Raw genomic sequence first — 22,775 nt, forward strand, 5'->3', positions numbered from 1 at the left:
TACTGGTGAAATGATGTTGCATCTCTTCTTGAACCTCTATTTCCATCCCCGAATTCAACCTCAAATTCCTTTAACTCTAAGAATAACAAGTTGGTTGATATTTTGTAGTCAGAAGTATGTGGAATGCAAGATAAATTTGCATTTGCATAGAATTAGAATCTTTCTACATGATCTTTGTGCTATTATTACCCTATTCATATGTGTAGGGATGTCAGTGTAACCCGCAACCCGTGGGCTGGCCCGATTAGCCCGCCAAATTTATAGGGTTAGGGCCGGAAATTTCTAACCCGATAAAATCAAAACCCGATTAGCCCGTTCCCGATTAACCCGCAACCCGTTAGGGCCAGACCCGAAAACCCGATGGGCTGGCCCGAAAACCCGATAAAATTTCTATCATTCAATATTTTTACTTATAATTCGACACTTCATTGATTAATTTATAATATATATATAACTAAAAAATAACTTTCAATTTTATATTAAATATAAATATTATATATTGAATTTTTCATTAATATAAAAATTGATAAATATATTTAAAACTTCAAATTCACTAAAAGAATATATAAATTACTAAAACATGCATTAAAATTTCACAAAATATCTCAAATATTAGTATTTCATCATGTTTATCTCAAATATCTCATAATTAAATATTTTACATTTAATAAATATAACTATTTTTCATCATTATTTATTGGATTGATCGCATGTTAATTTTATCGGTGGCAACCCGATTAACCCGTTGGGCTAGCCCGAAACCCGAGCTTTTAGGGTTAGGGTTGAACTTTTATAACCCGAAAGAAATCACAACCCGATTAGCCCGCACCCGATTGACCCGCAACCCGAGCGGGTTGGCCCGAAACCCGATGGGCCGGCCCGATTGACATCCCTACATATGTGCCTTCAGTTCTTTGTATGTGCCTTCGACAAATTATCATTGAAGATGGGACCTTATTGGGGATATAAGACAGCGACATGATGAAACCAATAGACAAGCATGATAGAAGTATTGCTGGCATTATTTTAGCTTTAGCTTTTATGATTATAATCTCACCAAGTTGAAAGTATTAATTTACTTTTACCTTTGTATTCGGGCAGTAGCTAGGGTGGTAAAAGGACATCTTCACTGGTTGAAATGACATTACAACCTTTTACGAAGAAGTTAAATGAGAATGATGTAGTTTGTCCTTGGGTAGGAAGTCTGTCACTCTTGCTTGTTAGCGAAAAAAATACCTAAACTAAAGAATCTTGTGCAACTGAAGACAAATCCCCAACCACAAACTACAGAAGCTTGATGTCTATACTGTGTAGTGATGTGCCAATGGAGCATAATCCTGTTTTCGCATAACTTGAAAGTTAATACTGTGTTTTAGCTTCTTGGGCTAGTTACTTCTGATCGTGACACGTTGCATGACCTCTTCAGTGGTACTTTGTTCAATCTAGGTCACCACTTGACAATCCTGTTGGATCACAGTTTCTGCCTACCATTCTTTGATCTAAATCTCTCAAAGTCTTTCTTAATTGACATGGCTGATAAATTTTCTTAAAGAAGCAATGGAAGGTGTGGAAGTTCAGTTGATGAATGATGTAGAAATAAAGGCATAAAGGTTGATTACTGTGTTGAATTTCATTCATCTTTGCTAGAAAACATGCGTTTTCAATTTTTTTTGGCTTTGTCATCTTCTCTATTGAATTGGACAAATTAGACCAAAATCGTTACTGCAAGAGATGGTATCGAGAGATCCCACATGCTTACACAAACCACTGTAACCACAAATAAGCCTTAGAGATACATGAGCAAGCAATTAATGGACTGTCGTATAACTTTAAATTTTATACATCCAGATTCAGGTGCTGCTTCCATCTATTACTTACATAATAAATTTTCTTCATTTGGTTTCAAGCAAGCTCCTAATGGTTGGGTTTTCAGCATTCTTTGCCATGGCAAGCTGAAGGGGGGTCGAAGAAAATGAAGGGAGATTGGTCATATCTGGATTGGTGAGATTGTTCCAGCCCTTTGAGAGAATCGAGCTTGCACAACCATCCAAACCTATGTGAGTCACATGCTTCACATCTGTTGGTAATCCAATTTCCATTCCCATTTCTGTGTCTTCCAACTCATCTTTGTAAACTGAACAGATATTAGAGGTTGTTAATAGGGGATTACAGGCAGACATGTACGCATCAATGTATCCAGAAAACGAACATACATATAGAGAACAATGGAAACTTAAGCGATGCATAGCAATTCAATTGTGTTAATATGCATCAGTGGTGTTTTTTTACTTGATGTTTTATTTTGAAGTTATTGGGCTGATCACTTACCAAATGATTGAGAAAAGTTCTTGAGATTCTTGAACAGCTTCTGGAATCTTGGAATCGCCAATAGGCTTGGAGGGCTCTTCAAACTTTCACCAGATAAGCTTTCTTCATCTTCCTCGTATTGCTCCTCATCTTCGTCCTTTTCGCCTTCATGGTCAAAGCAAGAGGTAAGCACTCGAGAAAGGTAAACACATACAGTATAGGAAGATGGTGGATTGAATGTTGGTCTGTGAAAGGGAGTCTTACTTGTGGGAGTTGAACCCATGTCCATCTTTGATCGCTTAGCTTGCTGCAGCCCTACCGCAATGCTTGATTCAGAGATGCATCCTGCAGTGAAAGGAAGAAGCACAAATCTTTCCATTCTATCCCTCATGTTTTGTTCACACACACCTGCACAAAGAGTGGGTGAGAGAGAGAATATTGACAAATTTATGAAATGGTTTGGGTGAATGGGGTTGTACTTGCTGTTTTTTAACGTTAAGGATTAGAATACCTGTAGTTTGTATAGTGAATGTCCACTTAGAGGAGAGAGGGAGGAATGGAGATCTAACGTTGAGGGTTTTGTTAAATAACATTCTATCTACTGTCTATTCTTGAATTGGAGGTGTATCTTTGTTACATGAAACCTCTCTCTGTATGTGTGTGTTAGTTGTTGATGGTGGGACTTGCTGCTCTGTCGCTGGCCTCTCTTGGAGGAGAGGCCTTCCACAATGTTGTACATGGTCGCTTCCATTTAGGTTGTTTTCATCTCTGTTTCCTTCTATTATTGGTCCTAACAAATACGCTTTCATTACAAACCACCAAACATGAGTACACTTCACAGATTTCAAGAAACCAAATGCTTTTTTGTTTATTTAATAATCACCGATGAACAATATTCTTTATTTTTTTCTCAAAACCAATAAATAATTAGTGTATGCACGGATTAATGATACCCATTATTGGCGTTTGAGTGGATTGATTTTGGATTCGCCCCTTCTTATTGGGATGTTGGAGGTTAGTTCTTTGAATGTGTAAAATCCAACAAGTATTTTTATCAATATCAGATAATGGAGGATGCTGATGACAGCAATTCTAACACAACAACTAGAAACATGGACAAAGATGATAGTAAGAAGATGAGGTTTTGCCTAAACAACAAGAAGCCAAGAGCAATCCTGAAAAACCTTGCCCTGGAAGCGAGGAAATGATGGGAAGACTCCCCTATAATTGATGTCCTTACCGCTAAATCTGTAGCTGACACTCAACCTCCTTTGAACGAAAGCCGTATTGAAAAGGCCATTTTGGAAAGAGCTGATCATCTTCAAGCACATTCTCAGTTCGTACTTATCCTAGTATTTTGCATTTCTCGCTACTGGACCGAACTTATTTATAGCCATATTTTAGTAGTATAATCTGGGACAGCATATTTAAATGGTAAATGCTAAATATACTGATTTACTCTCACAACTGCCTGCAACATATATTATCCATCTTAGTCTGCTAGATTTTGGATAGTGATGAAAGTTTGGAAGAATGGAAGGAGTTGCAAGATGGTTGTGGTGTGATGGTGATATAGCATTTTTTATCTTGAAAGTGGAAATGTTCACTTTTGGGTGGTAGAATATCTGGCAGCATATAGATATGAATTTGTTCCAGAGGCGTTGCTTTTATTTTTGATAAGATCGCAGTTACATATACAAAGGTATATAATGTAAAAAAGCTATACAAAATAAAATGCTAACATTGAAATAAAAAGGTAAATGCCCTCTAAAAAAATCTAAAGCTAAAAGGATATGGGAATGTGATTACTTTGAAACAACAATGTTTAAAATAAATTTACATGAAAGTTGAAACACTTCAAAAGTGAACTAATTATTTTAACCTACTTATGTCAATAGCAAAACAATTTTAACAGTAGTAGTAGTAGACAGATTAATCAAATTGAGCTTAAATCCGGTAACATGTGGCGAAATGATAGAGCGAGTAGTACCTGTAAACCGTATGCGCGAGAGTGGTTGCTTTGAAACGAATTGAGAGAGTGAGAGAGGGAATAGTGAATAGTGGGATTTTTTATTCTCTCTACCTCCCATTTTCGCTGCTTTTTTTTCTCGTCAAGCAGCAGTTTTCTCTCTTTCTGTGGAGGAGAGAGAGCGCCGTATTGCGCCATTCCTTTTGTTCGCTCTAAATCTCACTGCTACTCTGGCAGCTCGTGATGTCATGTGGATGCGGGTGGTGAATTCCTATGTCGCGAGCTTCCGCTTCCTCCTCTATGCACCACCAAGGTCTCCGCCATTTCTAAAACTCCATTTCTTTTTGTTCGATTTTATGTGCGTGAGCATTCCGGGAATTGGTGGAGGTTTAGGGAGGATTTCCGTTGCGATGTAGTCGTCATTGACTTTGTTATCTGTAGTAGTGTTTGTTTGATGATCGGCGTGGCGTTGACTGATTATTTTACCAAAGCTAGCTAGTTTATTTTGAAGGGAGGACTAGGTTCTACTGTATTACATAAGCTTTGTTAACTGCACATATGCTTGTTCCTGCGTAGCTCACCCGATCACTTTTAAGAATTCCTTCCATTGGCTTACTTCTGCTAAACCTTTCAACGTCTCTGTTTTTGGTCCTTGTGGATTAGATTAGTTTAGCTTGGAAATTGTTGATTGCCTGTGCCTACATTTGTTAAATGCTCTTATAACATAACCTTCCACTCATGTTAAATACCATTATTCATTGAGCCTTGAAATTTCTCCCAGTCGTTTCAGCAATCTGTAACTCATTTCCCAGTTCTAAATCCTCCACCACTAGGTGGATATTTCAGTTATAATCTGCATTATTTGAATATGTGAGAGATTGTATGGAAGCATGGTTTCCAAGTGCATTATCGGCTCACAAAGACTGCAATATAATCCTACTTATATACAACAACTACAAAAGAGGACTTGATATTTGCGCCTTTGTCTAGAAGAGCATCATTACATCTTATAAAGTAGAAGATGAGTTTCTTAGTAATGGTGTCTTATCTTTTCAGATGTTTTGTGGCCAGTAACCTTGAGATCAAGGGAACAAATGGAGTCTGGACCTTATCCTGTTCGTGAAGGTGAACTGGATTGTTCATACTACATTAGAACAGGAGTGTGCCGATTTGGGCCTACATGTCGATTCAACCACCCCCCCAACAGGAAACTGGTATGTGATATGGAAGTTTAACATTTCAAACTTTCAATGGTACAAACTTAATATGACCTTTGACTCTTATTTGGCCCGTGTTACTAATTTGACTGGGTTGCATCTTGAATTTTGAAGCTACTGTGTCCGGGATTGCTTGCTGCGTATATTATTGTGAAAATTTGACCGAAACAATCATCTAATTGCATTTGTCACCTGGATACCCTGAATCCTGAATCAATTAACAACAGCTGTACAGTCAGTTTACTAATTTTTAGAAGCAAGTATACATATTTTGATGATTTTTTGTACTATTAAATTTTTATCTTTTCACTTTATTCTGAAATTTATCAATTTAAACTGTAGGCTATTGCAACAGCAATGATGAAAGGTGAATATCCAGAAAGGATAGGACAACCTGAATGTGAGGTATGCGTGTGTACAACTTTGTCCTCATTTGTTGAATTGCATTTTCTCACCACTGCTCAACATATACCATGTAGGCTGACTCTTTTGATGATTCCATAAAGGTTTATAATGAACTTCTTTTTATGCATTACGGGTGTGAATTTATTTGTATTTAGTTTATCGATTTCCCTACATTTGTATATTTCCTCTGATTTCTTTGTAGTTTGTATACTTGTTGGCTCATATGGGTTTTCGTTTGAATATTGTCTAATACTCCCTCCGTCCACCAAAAATAGTCCCATGGGTGGGCAACACGAGTTTTAATAAGAAATTGGTAAAGTAAGAGCAATGTTATCAAATAGTGGATATGGCGGCGCTATGGCGCTATGGCATGGCGTTCAGTGGTGGAAACGCCATAGCACCATGTCGCTGCCATAGCACCGCCATATCCGACATTTGACAACATTGCGTGTGTATTGTATTTAGGAATGAGGCATTATGCAAGAAACATAGAGGCTAGAGTTGTATTTTATACTTTATTAATTGTTTAAAGTGTTTTAGATGTTATATTTTAATTATTTTCTAATTTCTGAATTATATATAAATATATAAGTATTATTTTATTTATTTAATTATTGACCGCCATATCCGCCATACTAATACGCCATATCCCTGTGGCGGTTTTTAGGCGAACCGCCATAAGCCGCCATACGAGATTGATAACATTGAGTAAGAGGGAGAAGGAGAAAAAATTGGGTAAAGTAGAAGAGAGAAAGAGAAAAAGTGGGTAAAGTATGATAAAGAAACGTTCCACTTTTAAATGAGACTACTTTTTGTGGACCCAAAATGAAAAGATGAGACTATTTTTCGTGGATGGAGGGAGTTTACAATGCTGGGCATTACAAGATCTTTGAGATGTATGGTCTTCTTAGTTATCTATTATAGTGAGTGAGCGGATACACATTAATGTAGGTGTTAGAAATATGATGATAAAAGATTCATAGACTGCTTTTACTTATCCAAAATCTCACTGGAAGAAGGTTGAGGTTTTTAGTGGATTTTTTTATAATATGAGTCTGTCTGTTGTCACTTTTAACATAAAATTTGTCTGGAGTTCTCTTTTTGCTTCTAACTTGCTTCCACTTATATTATCATCTGGGAATTTTTGTCTTCTCTCCAGTATTATTTAAAAACGGGGACATGCAAGTTTGGAGCCACATGCAAATTTCACCATCCTCGAGACAAAGCTGGGATTACCGGACGAGTTGCCTTAAATGTTTTGGGATATCCACTTTGCCCGGTCTGCACACATAACCCTCTTTCATTGATTTTTCCTTGGCTTAATTTGTTAGTTGGTTTTTAAGTTTGATCAACTTATTGGCATTGCAAATTTGGAGTCCTGCACACGTTTTTTCTTTGACCTAGTTGCTATAGTTTTGATATATGATATAGTATTTTTCACAATGACAAAGTGTGGTTATAATTACTGAGTGATGTTCATGGGCATTAGCTTCTTATTATTTTTTATAAAACGATCTCGATAAAAATCTGGTTGAGAACTTCACAGTGGTGAAGAAAAATTAGCTTTACGTTTCTAAACTAGATTATAAATATGGTGTAGTTTGAGAGGAAAAAGATGGATGAGTCCAAGGTGTGATGAAGAAAGCACTTTGAATGAAAGTACAATTGCTTTTGTGTTTGAGTTCATGAAAGGGCTGGGGCTAGCTAGGCTTCTGGATGATGTGCACCTTCATAAGAGAAGGACACACACCCTTGTTCCATACTGGAGAGTGGTTTTGAGTAAATAGTCTGTGCTCCAGAAATTTGTGTTTTCGTCACCAACTTTGCATAAGTGAAAGTTAATTTTTGAACAAAAGTAATTTTTATATGGGTTTTCAAGCTTTTGTTTTGATTTAGTTTTGCTCATTATATGGTGTACAGAATGAGACAGAATGTGCATATTATATAAGAAATGGACAGTGCAAATTCGGGAGCACTTGTAAATTCCATCATCCCCAGCCATCAAACATGATGGTCTCTTTACGTGGTTCTGCTGTATATCCTGCAATTCATTCTCCTACAACCAATCAGCTATCATATCCATTGTCAAGAGCTTCTTTTATTGCCAGTCCAAGGTGGCAAAGCCCTTCAAGTTATACACCACTTGTCATGCAACAGGGAGTGGTATCTGTCCCTGGATGGAACACATACAGTGTAATATTTCTTATGAGCTTGTATTCTTTATGCTCAATTAATTGTCCACTGTGGCCTTGCTTTGTCTAAGCAAGACAGACTGGAGCATGTTCAGTACCCTAATCACCGAACTTACTAATTAACATGGAAAACTTAAATCACACTTTAGCCTCATGGTATGAAAAAAGTGCATGTATAAGTCGCTCATTCCCACACCTGTTTCTGACACATAATAATAAATAGAGAAGTTCCATCAGTTGGATGCAAGATCCATTGAAGAATTATCTAGCTTCAAAATAAAATCTGAATTTTTCGTGCATGGTTTACAGGGTCAACCCAGTTCAGCTCTATCTTCTGAAAACCAACCCCCTTCAGCAGTAAACATCCACAATGATGGAACGTCACATCAGGACGACTCTGGAAATATTGCATCTGAGTATGGTTCTGTACCAATGGGATATTATGCATTCCAAAAAGATAATGTATTTCCTGAGAGACCAGGTCAGTCGGAATGCCAGTTTTATATGAAGACTGGGGACTGCAAATTTGGTGCAGTTTGTAAGTTTCACCATCCTAAGGAAAGACTGATTCCTGTTCCTGACTGTCACTTGAGTCCAATTGGACTTCCTTTACGCCTGGTAGGTTTTTGCACCAACATTTATACATGGTGTATTCTAGCACCCTCCTGGGATAACTAAACCAAGAATGGGGTCTCTGCCTTCACTTTCAGTTATTCTATATTCTAGGAATCAGTGTGTCTTTGAAGTTACTGTTGAATTATGAACCGAAGAATAAAAAGGAAATAAAGAGCTAGTTTGTCTTGCCTACATCCACTAGAAAGTGTATGGAAGGGCTAGAAGAGACAATCATTGCTCTCTAATCACCACAATTGCAGTTTTCCCAATCTGCTGTTGATTCGAAAAACAGTGATAACTGTAAAAAGTCATTTCATCAGAAACATAAAACTCAGCCGAGTTATTGTTTTATATTACTATATTCTATACCTTGTATTTCGTCAGTTATCTCCGATCTTTGAGTTGGACCATATTATGCTTCTCCCTCTATTCACTTCAGATCAATTAGTAAATTTTTTACGCAAAACTATACCTTTTGTGTTGGTTTTAACTTTCTGAGTATTTGTCTAACTCAGCATTTTACTTTTCACATGTATTTCTTTGTTGTTGGTTGTAGGGGGAGCCTGTATGTGTATTCTACTCACGATATGGTATCTGCAAGTTTGGTCCGAGCTGCAAGTTTGATCACCCCATGACAGTTTTTGCATACAATACGCCTGCATCATCATCAACTGACTCCGCAGCCATTCGCCGTTTTTTGGCCTCTTCACCGGGAACAGTTCCAGCAAATTTCTCCTCAGATGGACTCATGGATGAAAGCTACACAAACAATAGGCGGCTTTCCTTGTCAGAGGCTAGACAAAAACCCTCGGGTGACAATAACACTGACTCAGAGTGAAAATATTTCTTCGAAAAGTAATTGAGTTATTGCCTTATATAATCTTGGAAGATAAATAAATAACAGCTTCCTGTAAATTCATTTCCGTGTCTGGAGATGTACAGAATTCAATTCCAAGTCGATCTGCTTTTCTGAAGATGCAGTTCAGTTGACTAGATTCACTTCTTAAACTTGCTGCTATGTATAAATCTGCAAATGTTGTCACATTTGTTAAAGGCAGTAGTGGATGTTTCCATTTTTTGACAGCCATAATTTTCATATGTTTGTATTACTTTGACAGTCTTCTGAGCATTTCTTTTTGCAGCAAGGTTTGCCTCTCTCGGCAATAGTCTTCCCAAAAACATACAGGGTCATTCCTTGTGCTAATAGCTATTTCTGCTGATTATGGTTGATTTCCTACATGTTTAGAACGCTTGCAATGTCCCCTTCATTTCATGGTCAGTAGTAAAGATTATCATAATTTGTGACATTACTTTGGTCTCGAGGTGTACTCAACTCACCATTAACTATTTTGACATCTGTTTCTACTGATTACTTTTCTGGAACTCATACTACATCCTTCATGTAATGGTCATTAGTGTGGATCATCAAAAACTGTGATTATCTCATTACTAAAATTGCTGTTTTAGTTTTCTATCAAGAATCTAAAGAGTGCCTCTTCATTGACAGTGCTACTGATAAAATACTGGGTATTTAGGATATGTGCTATTAACTGTCAAATATGCTTTTAGGTTACTGGTTAGTCATTTTCTATGTCAGGCTGTCAGAGACCAGTAGGTTTCTGTTTAACAGTGTTGACACAGGAGATTTAAGTACACTGCATCAATATCTAGACACATCAAACTAAGTAACCTTGTTTGTGTTTTATCTCATTTAAGATTGCTTTCTGGGTCATATGTTCTATGGGAATGGGAGCTGGACTGAAACCTGTTTTTTTAATTCAACCTACATTGATTCAGGTTGGATGTGAATGAATTCTAATATAATCTGATCAGTCATAAAGAAAAACCATGAAAAAAGATACTATATCTGGTTTCCCTATAAGGGGCAAGTGCCGAGATAGTTGTTCCATTTAAAAGCAATCCATTGAGAAAGCTAAAGATCAACGTTTGCTGTGCCAAAACTCAATCAGGTAAATTCTGGTACTTATTTGAATGCTCTATTAATTCTCTTGAATTTTGGATCTGTCTCCCTTTGTAGGGGTTGACCTATGCTTATTTAGGATCTGTGGTGAAACAGCCATGGAAACGGTCGAAAGAAAGGGATGCCTCATTTAATTCTTCTAGAGGAGCAAATAGCAGGTATTCTACAAAACTACGGCACACATGAGTTTTACCTCATTTAGAGTTAGTCATGACTTGACCATTTCTATTCTTGAAGTACTCTCATAATACGAGTGATAGCAAGTGCCATCTTTTGTCGGGGCATTGGCGTTCTTTGGTTGTTCCATTACTCCTTCATTTATATTTAAGGATTGAAACTACGCAGTTGATTTCATTGTTTAGTTACATATTAGATTTGTGTACAAGTTTGCTTCCTGGCATGATAGGCTCTCTTAATACAAGGTACTTAAGAATAGAGACTCTGTAGACACAGGGAAGTCTGGAACCAACCAAAAACACTATAAACGTTGATGTTTGTATACGTTTAAGTAAAAACAATTTTTAGTGATATTAGTCAGGTATTTTAGCAGAATAATGTAACCAGGTGAACGAAGTTTTTGTTAGGAAAAGAGGTTTTCTTTTTTAATAAATGGGCTGTTGTTTCTGCTGCTTCCAACCTGCATCTGGAAGAGACCACAAACCTGAAATGACTATAGTTGTCCTTTCTTGTGAGTGCAGGTGATGATGATGGTAGAACTACAAGTCAATTGAAGGGAAGGGCATAAACAACACTGACAACAAGCATGTCTGTAGATTGTGAGGTGGAAATTATTCAAGTTTGGTGCAATCAGATGATACACCAGTTTGTTCTCATGGAGCATCTATAATAATCGACACGGATCTCTAAATCCTGAATTTTGCCTAGCAGTATAGATGATTAAATTTATGTTCTGAGTTGGAGAAATTAGAGGTCTGGAACCGCAGAATCAGAAAATTTGCCTCCTATCTATGAGAATGTGAGAGTATGATAAACAAGATTTTGGGAGTAGATAGTGAAATTATACCATATTGTAATGCAAATACATTTCACACGTCTTAAATCATCAATGAAAGAAAAAGAAAAGTAGTACTACTAGTATTTATTTCAAAATCATAGAGTAATATTCTGTGTCGGAAGAGGTATGTTGGAACTAGTAGGGCCACCAATCACGGCCACCGGGCTTCTTCACCATGATATCATTGTATTCAGGTCTTGAGGTCTGCAATCACAATATATATATATATGTCAGTAATTATACTAGTAGTACTTTTTTCCATTATCAATCCTATTCCTAACAACGCGGTCATATTCATTTTTCCCAATCAACAAATCTCTCATTCTATACGATCGAAGCAGAGTATAAAAAACAAGAGAAAAGTTTTACCAGATCTTTGAAAATGATGAAAGCCGTGAGGAAGAAGAGAACGAAGAGGATCTCGAATTCTGCTAACCGGACAAAGTTGAAAACCGAGCTGACACCGCGAGTCAAAATCGATGGCGCCGCCGCCGGAGATCCCACCGCTCTTCTCCGCCGCACTCCGTCGAAACCTATCATCCCCGGACCACCCGTTCTCTCTGCCATCTCCTACCAATTGCTGATCTCTATGCTTAGAAGTTTCGAGGAGAGGAGGTTTAAATTTAATGGTAGCTGAGATCGAAAAAACAGTTGGATGGATTTGATAAGAGTAAGGAAACTTAGGCTATGGGCCTCAGAGTTGGGCTTCTAATACTATCATTTAGGGCCTTCTTTCATTCCTTTCCACGGCCCACTTAATTAATTGATTAGCTTCAGTAAAATGTTACTAGTATTCACTAAAATACATCAACCAAATGGAATAATTGTCTTGTGTGCTTAGACATCAAATTCCAACCATTAGTTGGTACTGAGACATTTATCCATAGTCAATTACATTCTTTTAGTCCTAAAGTGCTCCTAGACATTTATATAATCAATTTCTATAAATTGTGTTCCCTAGAAAAGACATTACTCTTGGGTATATACGCCGACCAAGATTTACTAGCGCTGCAGCACCACGTGACAATTTCCTACCTCAGTTCACTAACTAATGCTTCCTTCTTTCCGTAGCAAAGGAGGTGTTTTTTTGAGTGCGATTTGAAAAAAATTGTGTTAATTGAGTTTAGTAAATGAAAAATAAAGTAAGAAATGAAAAAGATAAAAAGATAAAAGAGAGAATAAAATAAGAGTGAATGAAAAAAAGTATATTAAATTTTATTAAAAAATAAAAAAATAAAGAAAAAATAAAATAAGAGTGAATGGAAAAAAGTATATTAAATTTTATTAAAAAAAATGATTCCACCGCCGTAAAACCGACATAGTTTCATAGATAGTAGTACTACTCAGTATTATTTCATATCCTGACAACAATAAAAAAGACTGCATTTGAAAGGCAAAAAAGAAAAGGCTGGCCACACAATATTTTCCCGTAATTTTGTAATTTATCTTTTTTTCTTGGGGTGGAGGAAGAAGCACTATTACAAGGCTACTTATCTCTCCCTCACTATTTCAGTCTTCCTTGTGAAATGTCCATTTGCAAAACTTACCATCTCCCAGAGAAAGAATGAAAAATCTATAGGTGTGAAATGTCTATTTGGAAAATAGAACAATTCGTCTTTTTAATTATTTAATGCAGTTAACCCCTTTATTCCATCTCACCTCTATAGACATTCAAAACCAAAACTACGAGTAGTAGTATTTGTTAGCGAGCAATAGTTAGATATATAGATGCATGTTCATACCTAATCTCTGCCTCTTCCCTCAACAAAAAATATCTTACTGTCCTCCCTTATTCTAGTTCATCACCACCATCTCCTGATTCATTTTCCGACCGTTTTGCCTCTCCTTTCAATTTCTTTTGGAAGAACATCAAAGGCAATAAGAAATGCGTGCAATAAGTAGTGGGGTTTTCTGGTCTGTGTTGATTCTTTTATTCTCCTCTAGTCTCCATCAACAATTTAGATTGTTCATGGTAAGTTTCTATCTCCACCAAATTTTTTTCTTTCTTTGTATCAGAAGACGGATCCCACAGACATTCTTGTGTAAAACCCCATGTTTGTGGTTTCTTGGATTATCATCTGGGGCACCCTAAAAATGGAGTCTTGATGATAAAAATGGTTTCTTGATCTTACAGGTGTCGGCGGAAGATATGGTGCCGTTGGTGGAGCTGGGGAAGGAGGAGGTGATGGTGATGGTGAATGATAGCAGAAGGAAATTGGGGAGCTTTCAGATTTGTTCACTGTGCACTTGCTGTGGAGGTGCAAGCAGAAGCTACTGTTTGGCATCTCCATGCTGCTATGCAATCAATTGCAACATTCCAAACAGGCCATTTGGATTCTGTTCTTTCACTCCCAAGACTTGTAATTGCTTTGGATGCCATATCTAATTCTTGATATTGTTTTTTTAGTTGAGTCTTGTTTGGAAGAGGGAGGAAGTCTATATCTGCTCCTTTTTCCTGCTAGTTTATATAGTAAATGTTTATTATTTGTTTGAGGGACAGCTAGCTATTTCCAGGTAATGGTTTTGCTCATCCGAGCTCTTTCTAGGAAAAGGTTAGCTAGATTTAGCTGAAGCAGCAAAAGCAGTAGTGCAGTATTGTGGTTCTAAGTTCTAAAGAATGATTGTTGATGGGTTGCAAATGCAATTTTTATCTTGTAAAATGAAGATTTAGTAAAGTGATGATTTGCATTATTGCTGTTTGTTGTGTGAGACTCTGGCAGCACATGATTGCGCATGTTGGATTGTGGGAGTGTGTTTCCTGATGAGTGGGATCAAGATTTGAGTAATTCTGGCGTTCATTGCTTTGATTAATTATTAGTTTTGTCAGCCTTTAGTTTTCTTTATTATATGGAGTATTTGTTTTGTATCTCAAGGTTGCTGCTGACACAAGACATGTAGTTGTTGATTGGTTAGCTCTACTTATGCCTTATCATAGTGATTTGGTCGCTTCTCAACTCTTGGTTCTGAAGTCAATGCAATCCACTTACTAAGTTGTGTTAGGATAAATACTTAATTATACTATAGCCTAATCTATCATTTACTTTCATTAATTGGTTAAATTTTGAACTTGTTTGATCCCCTGATTCTTTAAATACTCAGTCAACGCTTTACCAAGTAATCGCCCTCCTTGAGAAATGAATAACAGATCATCAATGACAACTGGTTGAGGGTCTGATTGTTTAGGTCCTCTTGGGGTCAAAGTTCAAGATTGAATCAAAGAGGTGTTGCTTAGAGTGATGGTTGTAGTTGGGACTTGGGAGAGGAGGTAATGGTAGTGGTCCATTGAGCAGCTGCATTATTGTGGTGTAGCATTACTACAATGGAGATAGGTAGTTATTACAGTAAAAGAGGATAATGGTGGATGATGGTCTGGGCTTTGTTTCTTGAATGAGAACTATACTAGTTTAGTAGTAGTAGTAGTAGATGAGATGCAAGTTGAAGAAAGTAGATGGGAGGTTGTTAGCAGTTACTAAAACTATTAAATACTTGGTGGCTGCATGTGCATATATAATACTAGTATGTAAAATATGGTTGAGGGGGACAGATTAATTTATGATCATTCCATAACTGGCCTTTGCTCCATCTTGCAATTCATTAGAATGCATTTCTTGATTTTTTCCATTTTCTCCATCTCAGTGTTTATCATCATGTCTATATTTGTTTTGAGTTCTTGGCTTCACTAGAATAAGTGAAGTTGGATCAAAGGCTTCATCCATAACTAATAAAAAAAAAGAAAATACTTCGACAGTAAAGCTGTGCTTTTTATGATTTATGATAAACTTTAACGGCAACGACCACTACTTATTTTATGGTCAAATATGGAAACCACACAACATATAATCATTCTTTAAAGAGAATGGAACCAAACCAAAACCAGAATCACGGTATCTTACAAAATACAAACAAAAAAAACTTCAACATTGCAGCAGCAATATATTGGGTTATAAGTTGGAATCCAAAGTAGCTGGTGCAGAAGCTGCAGGTTGCCTTGTGACTGCAGCTAAGATATCAGTGTATCCCACCAAGCCAACAAGAATGTCATCGTTGTCGATCTCTGTAACCCAGACGTGGGTGGCCCGGTGTGAGAGCATCTGTGCCATGACAGCAGCCAGTGAGCTCGTAGCCTTGCAGGTCAAGGGTGCAGTCCTACCGCGGTACATGCTCCTCCCGATGCTGAGGTTTGGATCAGATGAGGAGTTGCTGAAGAAACCGATGCTTCTGCTGCTGAACTTCCTTCTCAACCTATTGGAATTGGCTGCTGCTGCATTGGTTTCCTCCCCAGCTATTTCATCACTGTGGGTATCAATATCAGGTAGTGATCTTGAATTCATGTGATCTTCGACACCCATCACGAACTGACCGGCTGATAATTTGGCGAGAGCCCACGCAGCAGACAGGTAGTCACACTTCCAGAGCTTGGCCAGAGAGATCTCACCCAAGATCTTGTGTTGCCCCTCTGGTGTTGGTTCGATAACTGCTGCAGCGCAAGGATCATTGGGGAGCTTCTTGGTGGCATCAATGGCCGGAGAGGACGCCTCAATCCAACAGTAGTTTGGGTTGATGGCTTCGAGAGAAGCAATGGAAGAGAGAGGTAAAGGAGCCAAGGCGCCGAGGCAACCAATGAGGAATCGAAGGACATCTTCTCTTGAGAGGCAGCAGAACTTGTCTTGGATGGACGAGGTGGAAGAGGATGAAGGACGGGTAGCTAATGCGTTTGTGCTGCTACTGCCTCCGAATGAGTCTGCATTTTTGAGCCATTTGCCGTTGTAGAGAATGGAAAAGCGCTTGCTCATTCCTCTCCATACTAAGCTCTTAGGCACAAGGAGTCGCCTCGCTCCTTGTTTCATCATCTCAAGAGCATCTATTAATCTTGAACCAGAATCAAGTAGTCAGATTCCAGTTCTTGAACACTGAAAAAATAACGGAATCTTCTAGTTCTTGCCAACAACATAAATTCACAGAGGTTGAAACTGGTGTATAAAACTTGCAGACAGAATGCGCAGTAGTAGTAAATGTACCAAATCAAACACAATCAAGAAAGTTTACAAAACAAGAATAGCAAGTGAAATTGATTTTCAACTACCATTAAGGAGGATTGTTTTTATCCAAATCCAGTCCAATCAACAACAGCATCAACAATACTACTTCCAAAATGATTTTCAAATACATTCCTATTCTTAACTGTGATCCCATCCAAAATGATGTTCAAATCCATTCCTATTTTACGTGTGATCCACCCATCACCAAATAGAGAGCAAATAATGAAGAGAGAGGAGAGAGAGCAGAACCTTGTGCCTGGATCAACAACTTTAAGAGCAGAATTAGCAGGAGCGACGATCTCAGAAACAGGGGTGTTGATGGCCTTCTCCTGATCAGCCAAGCAATCATCTCTGGCCAAGAATGCGACGATATCCAATGCGTTTAGAATGCCAATGAATCTCTGCTGCCTGCTCTGCGCGTTCTCAAACGGAATCTTCACCGATCTCTTTCGCCACACCGGAATCCCACCCTCCGCCGAATCCCCAATCGCCCCTATCGCCGCCCCCACCGTCTCCGTCTCCGAGAACTCCGACAGCTCCGGCTTCCCCACCGTCAGATCGCCGACAACGTGGTACAAAAATACCGACGCCATGCGAGATTGCTATGAGAAATGTGAGAGAGTCAATTTGGAGACAGAAATTCGGTTGCACATCAAGTAAGTTATACAGTTTTCAGCTTTATTTTTTTCCAACCAATGATTTTGGGATTCGCCGACTTCTCCTTCTCTTTCTCTTTGACTATTTTTTTCTCCTCATCCTTATCATCCATCTCTGAATAATTCATTTTAATATGAATCGAATCGCTACGCGACACAAAAAGACAGCGTGTGACAAGATATTCCAAAAATAATTACATTTAACTATGCATTTACCAGAGTCAAATGTTCAACAGTTTATTTAGAAGTGTCGAGAGTAAAACTCCATTCGCTCTTTTATTTACACATGTACACAGTAATCGAGAACTTGCAGTGCGCTTTATTCATGTGAAAGTGTGATGGAGTATAATTCCCTTTGGCATCCCTTCCCTTTCCCACTCCACTTGCCAACAACGAATGTCTGTACTCTGTACTACTACTCTCTCCTCTTCTTTCCCAGGTGAGGTGAGTAAAACGGCACTCCACTCTTACTGTTCAACTCTTTTCGTCCATGAAACTGAATGGCCTGCAGATTAGAAATGATTGAGAGAGGCAAAATCAAAGTCCCAACCTGTTTCGTCTTGTTATTGATACTGATAATCCCTTGCGCTTCTCTAAACCCTAACATTCTTGGCGCCGACAAAGCTGCAATTTCGGAGCTCAAATCCCATTTTCACGGCTTCAACGATGGCTTCTCCATCTGCAACCGCTCCGGCCGGCTCACCACGCTCAACCTCTCCTCCCAAAATTTGACCGGTGAAATACACCCCTGTCTCTGCAACCTCACTCTTCTTCAAACCCTCATTCTCTCACACAATTCTCTGCGTGGCCCCATTCCCTCCTGCTTCAATCTCTTAACCAACCTCAAGCTTTTGGATATTAGCTACAATTCTTTCTATGGCTCCGCCCCTCAAGCTCTTGCCACGCTCAACCAGCTGGTGATTCTTGATCTCAGCCACAATGAGTATTCTGGCGAGATTCCTGCGTGGATTGGGAATTTCTCTTCCAAACTCGAGAGACTTAATTTGGGATTTAACAATTTCAGCGGGGAAATGCCTACTACCTTGTATTCTGCAATGTCATTGCTCTATCTGGATTTATCACACAATAATTTGACCGGAGTTGTGGGTGATTTCCAGCAGGCTTTGGTGCAGCTCAACCTCGGCTCGAATTCGTTTTCGGGCACTCTGCCCTGCTTCTTGCCAGCTACTAAGTCCCTCTCTTTGCTCAACTTAGCAAGAAACTCCATTTTAGGAGGGATCCCAGCTTGCATTTCTACTTGTCGTGAGCTGACACAGCTCAATCTCTCATTCAACCAACTAGAATATGGGATTTCTCCAAGATTGGTTTTTTCTGTGCAGTTAGTTGCTTTGGACTTGAGCTTCAACAAGCTGTCTGGAGATCTTCCATCTACTATTGTGGGGGCGCCTGACAAGTCGAGTCTCTTGCTCTTTGATGTGTCCAATAATCTGTTGACAGGGGAGATTCCATCATCTATCACAGAGCTGAAGAACTTGAAGGCCTTGTTTCTCTCCCATAATCTTCTCAGTGGTGAGATTCCAGAGAGGATTGGGAATTTGACCTACCTTCAAGTGATTGATCTGTCTCACAATGCGTTGTCTGGAAATATTCCTTTGAACATTGTTGGTTGCTTTCAGTTACTGGCACTGAAGCTGAACAACAACAATATCTCTGGTGAGATTCCTCCAGAGCTTGATGCATTGGATAGTTTGAGGATACTGGCACTGAGCAACAACAGAATCTCCGGGGAGATCCCTCTCACCTTGGCAGGGTGCAAGTCATTGGAAGTTGTCGATTTGAGCTCAAACGAGCTTTCTGGCTCTCTGAATGATGCTGTATCCAAATGGTCCAAGCTTAGGTTTTTATCCCTCTCACATAACATTCTGAATGGATCCCTACCGAGTTGGTTGTTCACATTTGAAGCAATCAAGACGATCAATCTTCTGGGCAACAAGTTCTCTGGCTACATACCAGATGGTAGTTTCAACACTAGTTCATGTTTTAATCACAGGGATAGTGGTGGATCAGAGTTTAGAGATGTTGAAATGCAGGTCTCTGTAGTAATTTCTGCTAGAAATGAAGTGATGTTCGACTACGAGCTAACAAGCAGAATTGGGATTGACATCTCAGATAATGCACTCAAAGGGGCAATCCCAGCAGGGATGTTTGGATTGCAAGGTTTGGAGTATCTAAACCTGTCGCATAACTTCCTCGAGGGTGAAATTCCAGCAGGGATGGGGAAGATGTTTAGTTTGGAGGTGCTAGACTTGTCTCATAACTCCTTTTCAGGGTCAGTTCAAGAAAACATATCTAGTCTTGGAAACTTAATGCTGTTGAATATATCGTATAACTGTCTCTCCGGGATTGTCCCCACGAGACAGGGCTACTGGAGGTTTCCGGGGGCGCTTGCTGGCAACCCAGGCCTCTGCCTCGAGGAATCATCATGTGATGGGAAGAGACGGCCTTCAATGCTACTGAGAGACGGGAGCGAGCATGGACTGATTTCAGTGAAGATTTTGTGTGTAACTAGTTTTGTTAGTTTCTATGCAGGTGTTATTGGGCTTTGTTGTTATGGTCAAACCAGAAACTACATGTTGCAGACCAAGAACTACTGATTTTTGTGGTAGAAAAGATTAAGTAGCACCTTGTGTTTGCTTCCAACATAAATGTCTCACAAGATTTAGTTTCTGTAAATAAAGCTATTCCTGCTTGTTTTATCTTGTCCAGTTTCAATTGAGAGTGAATTGGCTTAGCACAAAAAACAATCTTCAAAAGCCAGCATAATTCTTGATCACTATAACCTAAAAGATCATTCTTGCATCATCAATTAAGAGCATTAGATTCCTACTTGAGGCTTAATGCACTCTGCAATCCATAAATTCGATGCTATTCTTCTTGGGTTGGTGCTTTCATATCAAAATCCTCTAGGTAAAGTGAGATTCTTTTAGTACCACGTGTTCTCTGCACACGAACACACAAAGAATAGCATCAAATTTTACTTCCATTGTGAAACATGGGATCGGATACTACACCAAATGGTACCATAACCTTGCAAAGTGAAAGAACAAGCTGGATTAAAAAATAAAATGGAAAACATCATTTGTTACCACAGAAATGAAATTATGAAATTCCTTTGAACTCAACTTCCTAAATTCTACAAATGGGGAAACTGTAGGGCAAATACATGGAGATGGAAATTGTCAAATAGCCTAGCTAAGAAAACTCTGCCTGTCTGCCACGGATATGGGCCTTGTCGTACCTAGTACCTAATTGGCCCATCCAAGCTCCCCGATGCGAACTGAAAGTACAATTCACACATGAGAATCATTATTTAAACCATAAGTATTAGTTTTAGAGCAGCAACTTCCCCACGAGATATAATGTATACATCTACGATTCATGACATTGTGCCAACAGAACCTTTGCACACAAATATGAAAGAGTTGGCATTCCTGTCGAACAATTGGATGGGCCAGATGGGCCCACGAGGTTGGAAGTATGTTGTCAGGAAGGATGCACACTAATGCTCCCCTATATATATGGTTTTCGATAAGCTTAGATAGTAGCTATATGGACATGGTCATTAACCACATACCTTTAGTCCAACAGCAGCTAGAGTCTCAGTGACGAGTTCGACAATTTTATCCTCTGGCATAGTTGAATTTTCATATCTGTCACAGAAATTCGAGATATAATAGTAAAACATAACTTAAAAAATGCAGTTGTTAACATTGAAGCAAAATCTAATTACAAAGACAAACATCTTACAACAAAAACCCGACATTTTCATGAACAGTGAGAGAATCAAACAGGGCTGCACTCTGAAAAACCTGTTACATTGGGCAACAGATTCAAGAACTGTCTGGAGTCACTGAATAATACAGGAGATGCAAACAATGTTATCTCTCACCAAGCCAATTCTTAGGCCTGAAATTTCCTCATCACTGATCAACCCGTGTCATCTTCTGCTGCGAATCAATACCTCCCCCTAGTTGTTCATAATCAATGATTACCACAAGAAGACAGTCAATACCCGTCTAAAGTAGATTCTATCAATAATAGTAAAAGTTAAACGTACGGCATTATACCAAAAGAAAGGAATAAACCTGAAGAATTACCTTGTCTGGAGCAAGAAGCCCAGCCATAATCTTCAAGATGGTTGACTTTCCTGTCCCAGATGGGCCAATAATTCCGACAGCCTCTCCATGCCTAATCTACAAAAGAAATTAACTCTGTCAATGTTAAGGTGGTATCCACTGAGAATGAATGAGCTGGTTCTTGTGGCAACACAAGCTTATTCACTAAAGTTATTATTACATTCATTAACAAAATATAGTTAGTTAGGAAACTATCAAGTAACAACCAATAATGAGTAGCCCAAGATGGATTATCTCATGTGACAACCCATTGAGTAAACATTCCCCTGGCCTAAAATTCTCCACTTACAAACATTCCTGCCTTCTAAAATCATGATGGTAAAATCACTATCTTTTGGTCAGTTGAAATAACAACAAATACATTGGATAATGTGTTAACCATTCGACAGAATCAAAGCATAAATAAGAAAATCACCTTAAAGCTCACACCTTTTAGTATGTGCTTTTCCCCAAAGGATTTGTAGACATCTCGGCATTCAATGAGTACATCGGATCCATCCTCATCCTCCTCGTTGATGCTCGAATTATACATCTTGTGAGCACCCTGGAGATAATGAACAGAAATGTATGTTTCTACATGAGTACATGATTACATTCCGAAAAAAAAGCACATAAAAGTTGAAAATTTGTCATCACCTATCACTCATCAAAACATTTTAAAAGTTTGTAATTCCAAAATTTACACTGCCTATCTAGAATAGAAGCAACAAACACAAACAAAAATGCAATGAAACAAGGATCTTGAAACGATGGATCATGCTGAAGTTAACTTATAGGTAACTGAATAGAGGCAGTTACAAAACCAAATGAACCCAATACCATCAAAATATCCACTTCAGATCCCATCAACAGCCATGGATTACTAAATTCAGCTCATTCATTGAGGAAAAAAAAGAATTGACTTGATGAAAGATTGAGCATACTTTAAAGTCTGCAGGCTGGTAATTTTGAGGCGGAGCGACGCAAGCACAAGAAACCATTCTTCTATTTCTTGGAGCATATTCGGCATCAACAGAAGAAGACGAAACCGGCGGAAAACAAGACAATACATTGGAGCGCTGATAAGTTTTGAATGCACTGAGAGGCCTGTGAGACATGAAAGCCGCCGCCGACACCATCCCAGACTTTCTTTCCCCTTTAGAGAGCCCTGAATCTTGATGATTGTTGACGATGAAGGATTTTGCGAAATGTGAGCAGTTCAATTGGAGTAGAATCACTGGGA

General features: G+C 38.6%; 5 protein-coding genes and 1 pseudogene across 17 annotated transcripts; 3 read left to right on the top strand and 3 right to left on the bottom strand.

Moving 5' to 3' along the window:
- Positions 1 to 1,793: 1,793 nt before the first annotated feature.
- LOC121765057 (CRIB domain-containing protein RIC4-like) lies at positions 1,794 to 3,830 on the bottom strand. 3 transcript variants are annotated; one of them, XM_042161100.1, is made up of 4 exons: positions 3,548 to 3,776; positions 2,572 to 2,715; positions 2,329 to 2,472; positions 1,794 to 2,134 (listed from the first exon to the last, which is right to left on the bottom strand). In XM_042161100.1, exons 1-4 carry the CDS (start codon positions 3,636 to 3,638, stop codon positions 1,893 to 1,895), a joined length of 621 nt encoding a protein of 206 aa, XP_042017034.1. In that variant the 5' UTR covers positions 3,639 to 3,776; the 3' UTR covers positions 1,794 to 1,892. The 3 variants fall into 3 exon arrangements, with proteins under 3 accessions (XP_042017034.1, XP_042017032.1, XP_042017033.1); XM_042161098.1 differs by having other exon boundaries at positions 2,329 to 2,715; positions 3,548 to 3,830; XM_042161099.1 differs by lacking the exon at positions 3,548 to 3,776 and adding an exon at positions 2,819 to 3,045 and having other exon boundaries at positions 2,329 to 2,715.
- Positions 3,831 to 4,353: 523 nt separating this feature from the next.
- Positions 4,354 to 11,796, top strand: LOC121763442 (zinc finger CCCH domain-containing protein ZFN-like). 11 transcript variants are annotated; one of them, XM_042159455.1, is made up of 11 exons: positions 4,354 to 4,589; positions 5,333 to 5,490; positions 5,836 to 5,898; positions 7,058 to 7,177; positions 7,819 to 8,091; positions 8,400 to 8,708; positions 9,262 to 9,560; positions 9,848 to 9,980; positions 10,503 to 10,675; positions 10,783 to 10,844; positions 11,385 to 11,796. In XM_042159455.1, the coding sequence occupies exons 1-7, from the start codon at positions 4,550 to 4,552 to the stop codon at positions 9,541 to 9,543; spliced, it is 1,245 nt and encodes a 414-aa protein (XP_042015389.1). In that variant the 5' UTR covers positions 4,354 to 4,549; the 3' UTR covers positions 9,544 to 9,560; positions 9,848 to 9,980; positions 10,503 to 10,675; positions 10,783 to 10,844; positions 11,385 to 11,796. The 11 variants fall into 11 exon arrangements, with proteins under 11 accessions (XP_042015389.1, XP_042015392.1, XP_042015387.1 ...); XM_042159458.1 differs by having other exon boundaries at positions 4,357 to 4,589; positions 5,348 to 5,490; positions 9,262 to 9,980; XM_042159453.1 differs by having other exon boundaries at positions 4,358 to 4,589; positions 9,262 to 9,980; positions 10,744 to 10,844; positions 11,363 to 11,796.
- Positions 11,797 to 13,190: 1,394 nt separating this feature from the next.
- Positions 13,191 to 14,392, top strand: LOC121763448. Its single transcript, XM_042159473.1, has 2 exons — positions 13,191 to 13,673; positions 13,836 to 14,392. The coding sequence occupies exons 1-2, from the start codon at positions 13,587 to 13,589 to the stop codon at positions 14,085 to 14,087; spliced, it is 339 nt and encodes a 112-aa protein (XP_042015407.1). The 5' UTR covers positions 13,191 to 13,586; the 3' UTR covers positions 14,088 to 14,392.
- Positions 14,393 to 15,481: 1,089 nt separating this feature from the next.
- Positions 15,482 to 17,477, bottom strand: LOC121763441 (CBS domain-containing protein CBSX6-like). The gene is made up of 2 exons (XM_042159450.1): positions 16,990 to 17,477; positions 15,482 to 16,570 (listed from the first exon to the last, which is right to left on the bottom strand). The coding sequence occupies exons 1-2, from the start codon at positions 17,331 to 17,333 to the stop codon at positions 15,643 to 15,645; spliced, it is 1,272 nt and encodes a 423-aa protein (XP_042015384.1). The 5' UTR covers positions 17,334 to 17,477; the 3' UTR covers positions 15,482 to 15,642.
- A 269-nt stretch (positions 17,478 to 17,746) lies between these two features.
- On the top strand, positions 17,747 to 20,113 carry LOC121763440 (receptor-like protein CLAVATA2). The gene has a single exon (XM_042159449.1). The coding sequence runs from the start codon at positions 17,897 to 17,899 to the stop codon at positions 20,009 to 20,011; it is 2,115 nt and encodes a 704-aa protein (XP_042015383.1). The 5' UTR covers positions 17,747 to 17,896; the 3' UTR covers positions 20,012 to 20,113.
- Positions 20,114 to 20,379: 266 nt separating this feature from the next.
- On the bottom strand, positions 20,380 to 22,671 carry LOC121763446 (annotated as a pseudogene).
- Between the last annotated feature and the right edge of the window lie 104 nt (positions 22,672 to 22,775).

The sequence above is a fragment of the Salvia splendens genome, chromosome 14, assembly GCF_004379255.2.
Source record: "Salvia splendens isolate huo1 chromosome 14, SspV2, whole genome shotgun sequence".
In the NCBI taxonomy this organism is placed as follows: domain Eukaryota; kingdom Viridiplantae; phylum Streptophyta; class Magnoliopsida; order Lamiales; family Lamiaceae; genus Salvia; species Salvia splendens.

What these genes read in the sequence shown, in the direction of transcription:
- LOC121765057 (XM_042161098.1), bottom strand. Translation starts at nt 3,638, where the DNA reads ATGTGCTTGAAGATGATCAGCTCTTTCCAAAATGGCCTTTTCAATACG. An exon ending in TGTCAGCTACAGATTTAGCG is followed by an intron (nt 2,716 to 3,547) that starts GTAAGGACATCA and finishes CTCTTTGTGCAG; the next exon opens with GTGTGTGTGAACAAAACATG. An exon ending in GAACTTTTCTCAATCATTTG is followed by an intron (nt 2,135 to 2,328) that starts GTAAGTGATCAG and finishes ATATCTGTTCAG; the next exon opens with TTTACAAAGATGAGTTGGAA.
- LOC121763442 (XM_042159455.1), top strand. Translation starts at nt 4,550, where the DNA reads ATGTCGCGAGCTTCCGCTTCCTCCTCTATGCACCACCAAG. An exon ending in TGGGATATCCACTTTGCCCG is followed by an intron (nt 7,178 to 7,818) that starts GTCTGCACACAT and finishes TATGGTGTACAG; the next exon opens with AATGAGACAGAATGTGCATA. An exon ending in TTGGACTTCCTTTACGCCTG is followed by an intron (nt 8,709 to 9,261) that starts GTAGGTTTTTGC and finishes TGTTGGTTGTAG; the next exon opens with GGGGAGCCTGTATGTGTATT.
- LOC121763448 (XM_042159473.1), top strand. Translation starts at nt 13,587, where the DNA reads ATGCGTGCAATAAGTAGTGGGGTTTTCTGGTCTGTGTTGATTCTTTTA. An exon ending in AACAATTTAGATTGTTCATG is followed by an intron (nt 13,674 to 13,835) that starts GTAAGTTTCTAT and finishes TTGATCTTACAG; the next exon opens with GTGTCGGCGGAAGATATGGT.
- LOC121763441 (XM_042159450.1), bottom strand. Translation starts at nt 17,333, where the DNA reads ATGGCGTCGGTATTTTTGTACCACGTTGTCGGCGATCTGACGGTGGGG. An exon ending in GTTGTTGATCCAGGCACAAG is followed by an intron (nt 16,571 to 16,989) that starts GTTCTGCTCTCT and finishes TTCTGGTTCAAG; the next exon opens with ATTAATAGATGCTCTTGAGA.
- LOC121763440 (XM_042159449.1), top strand. Translation starts at nt 17,897, where the DNA reads ATGGCCTGCAGATTAGAAATGATTGAGAGAGGCAAAATCAAAGTCCCA.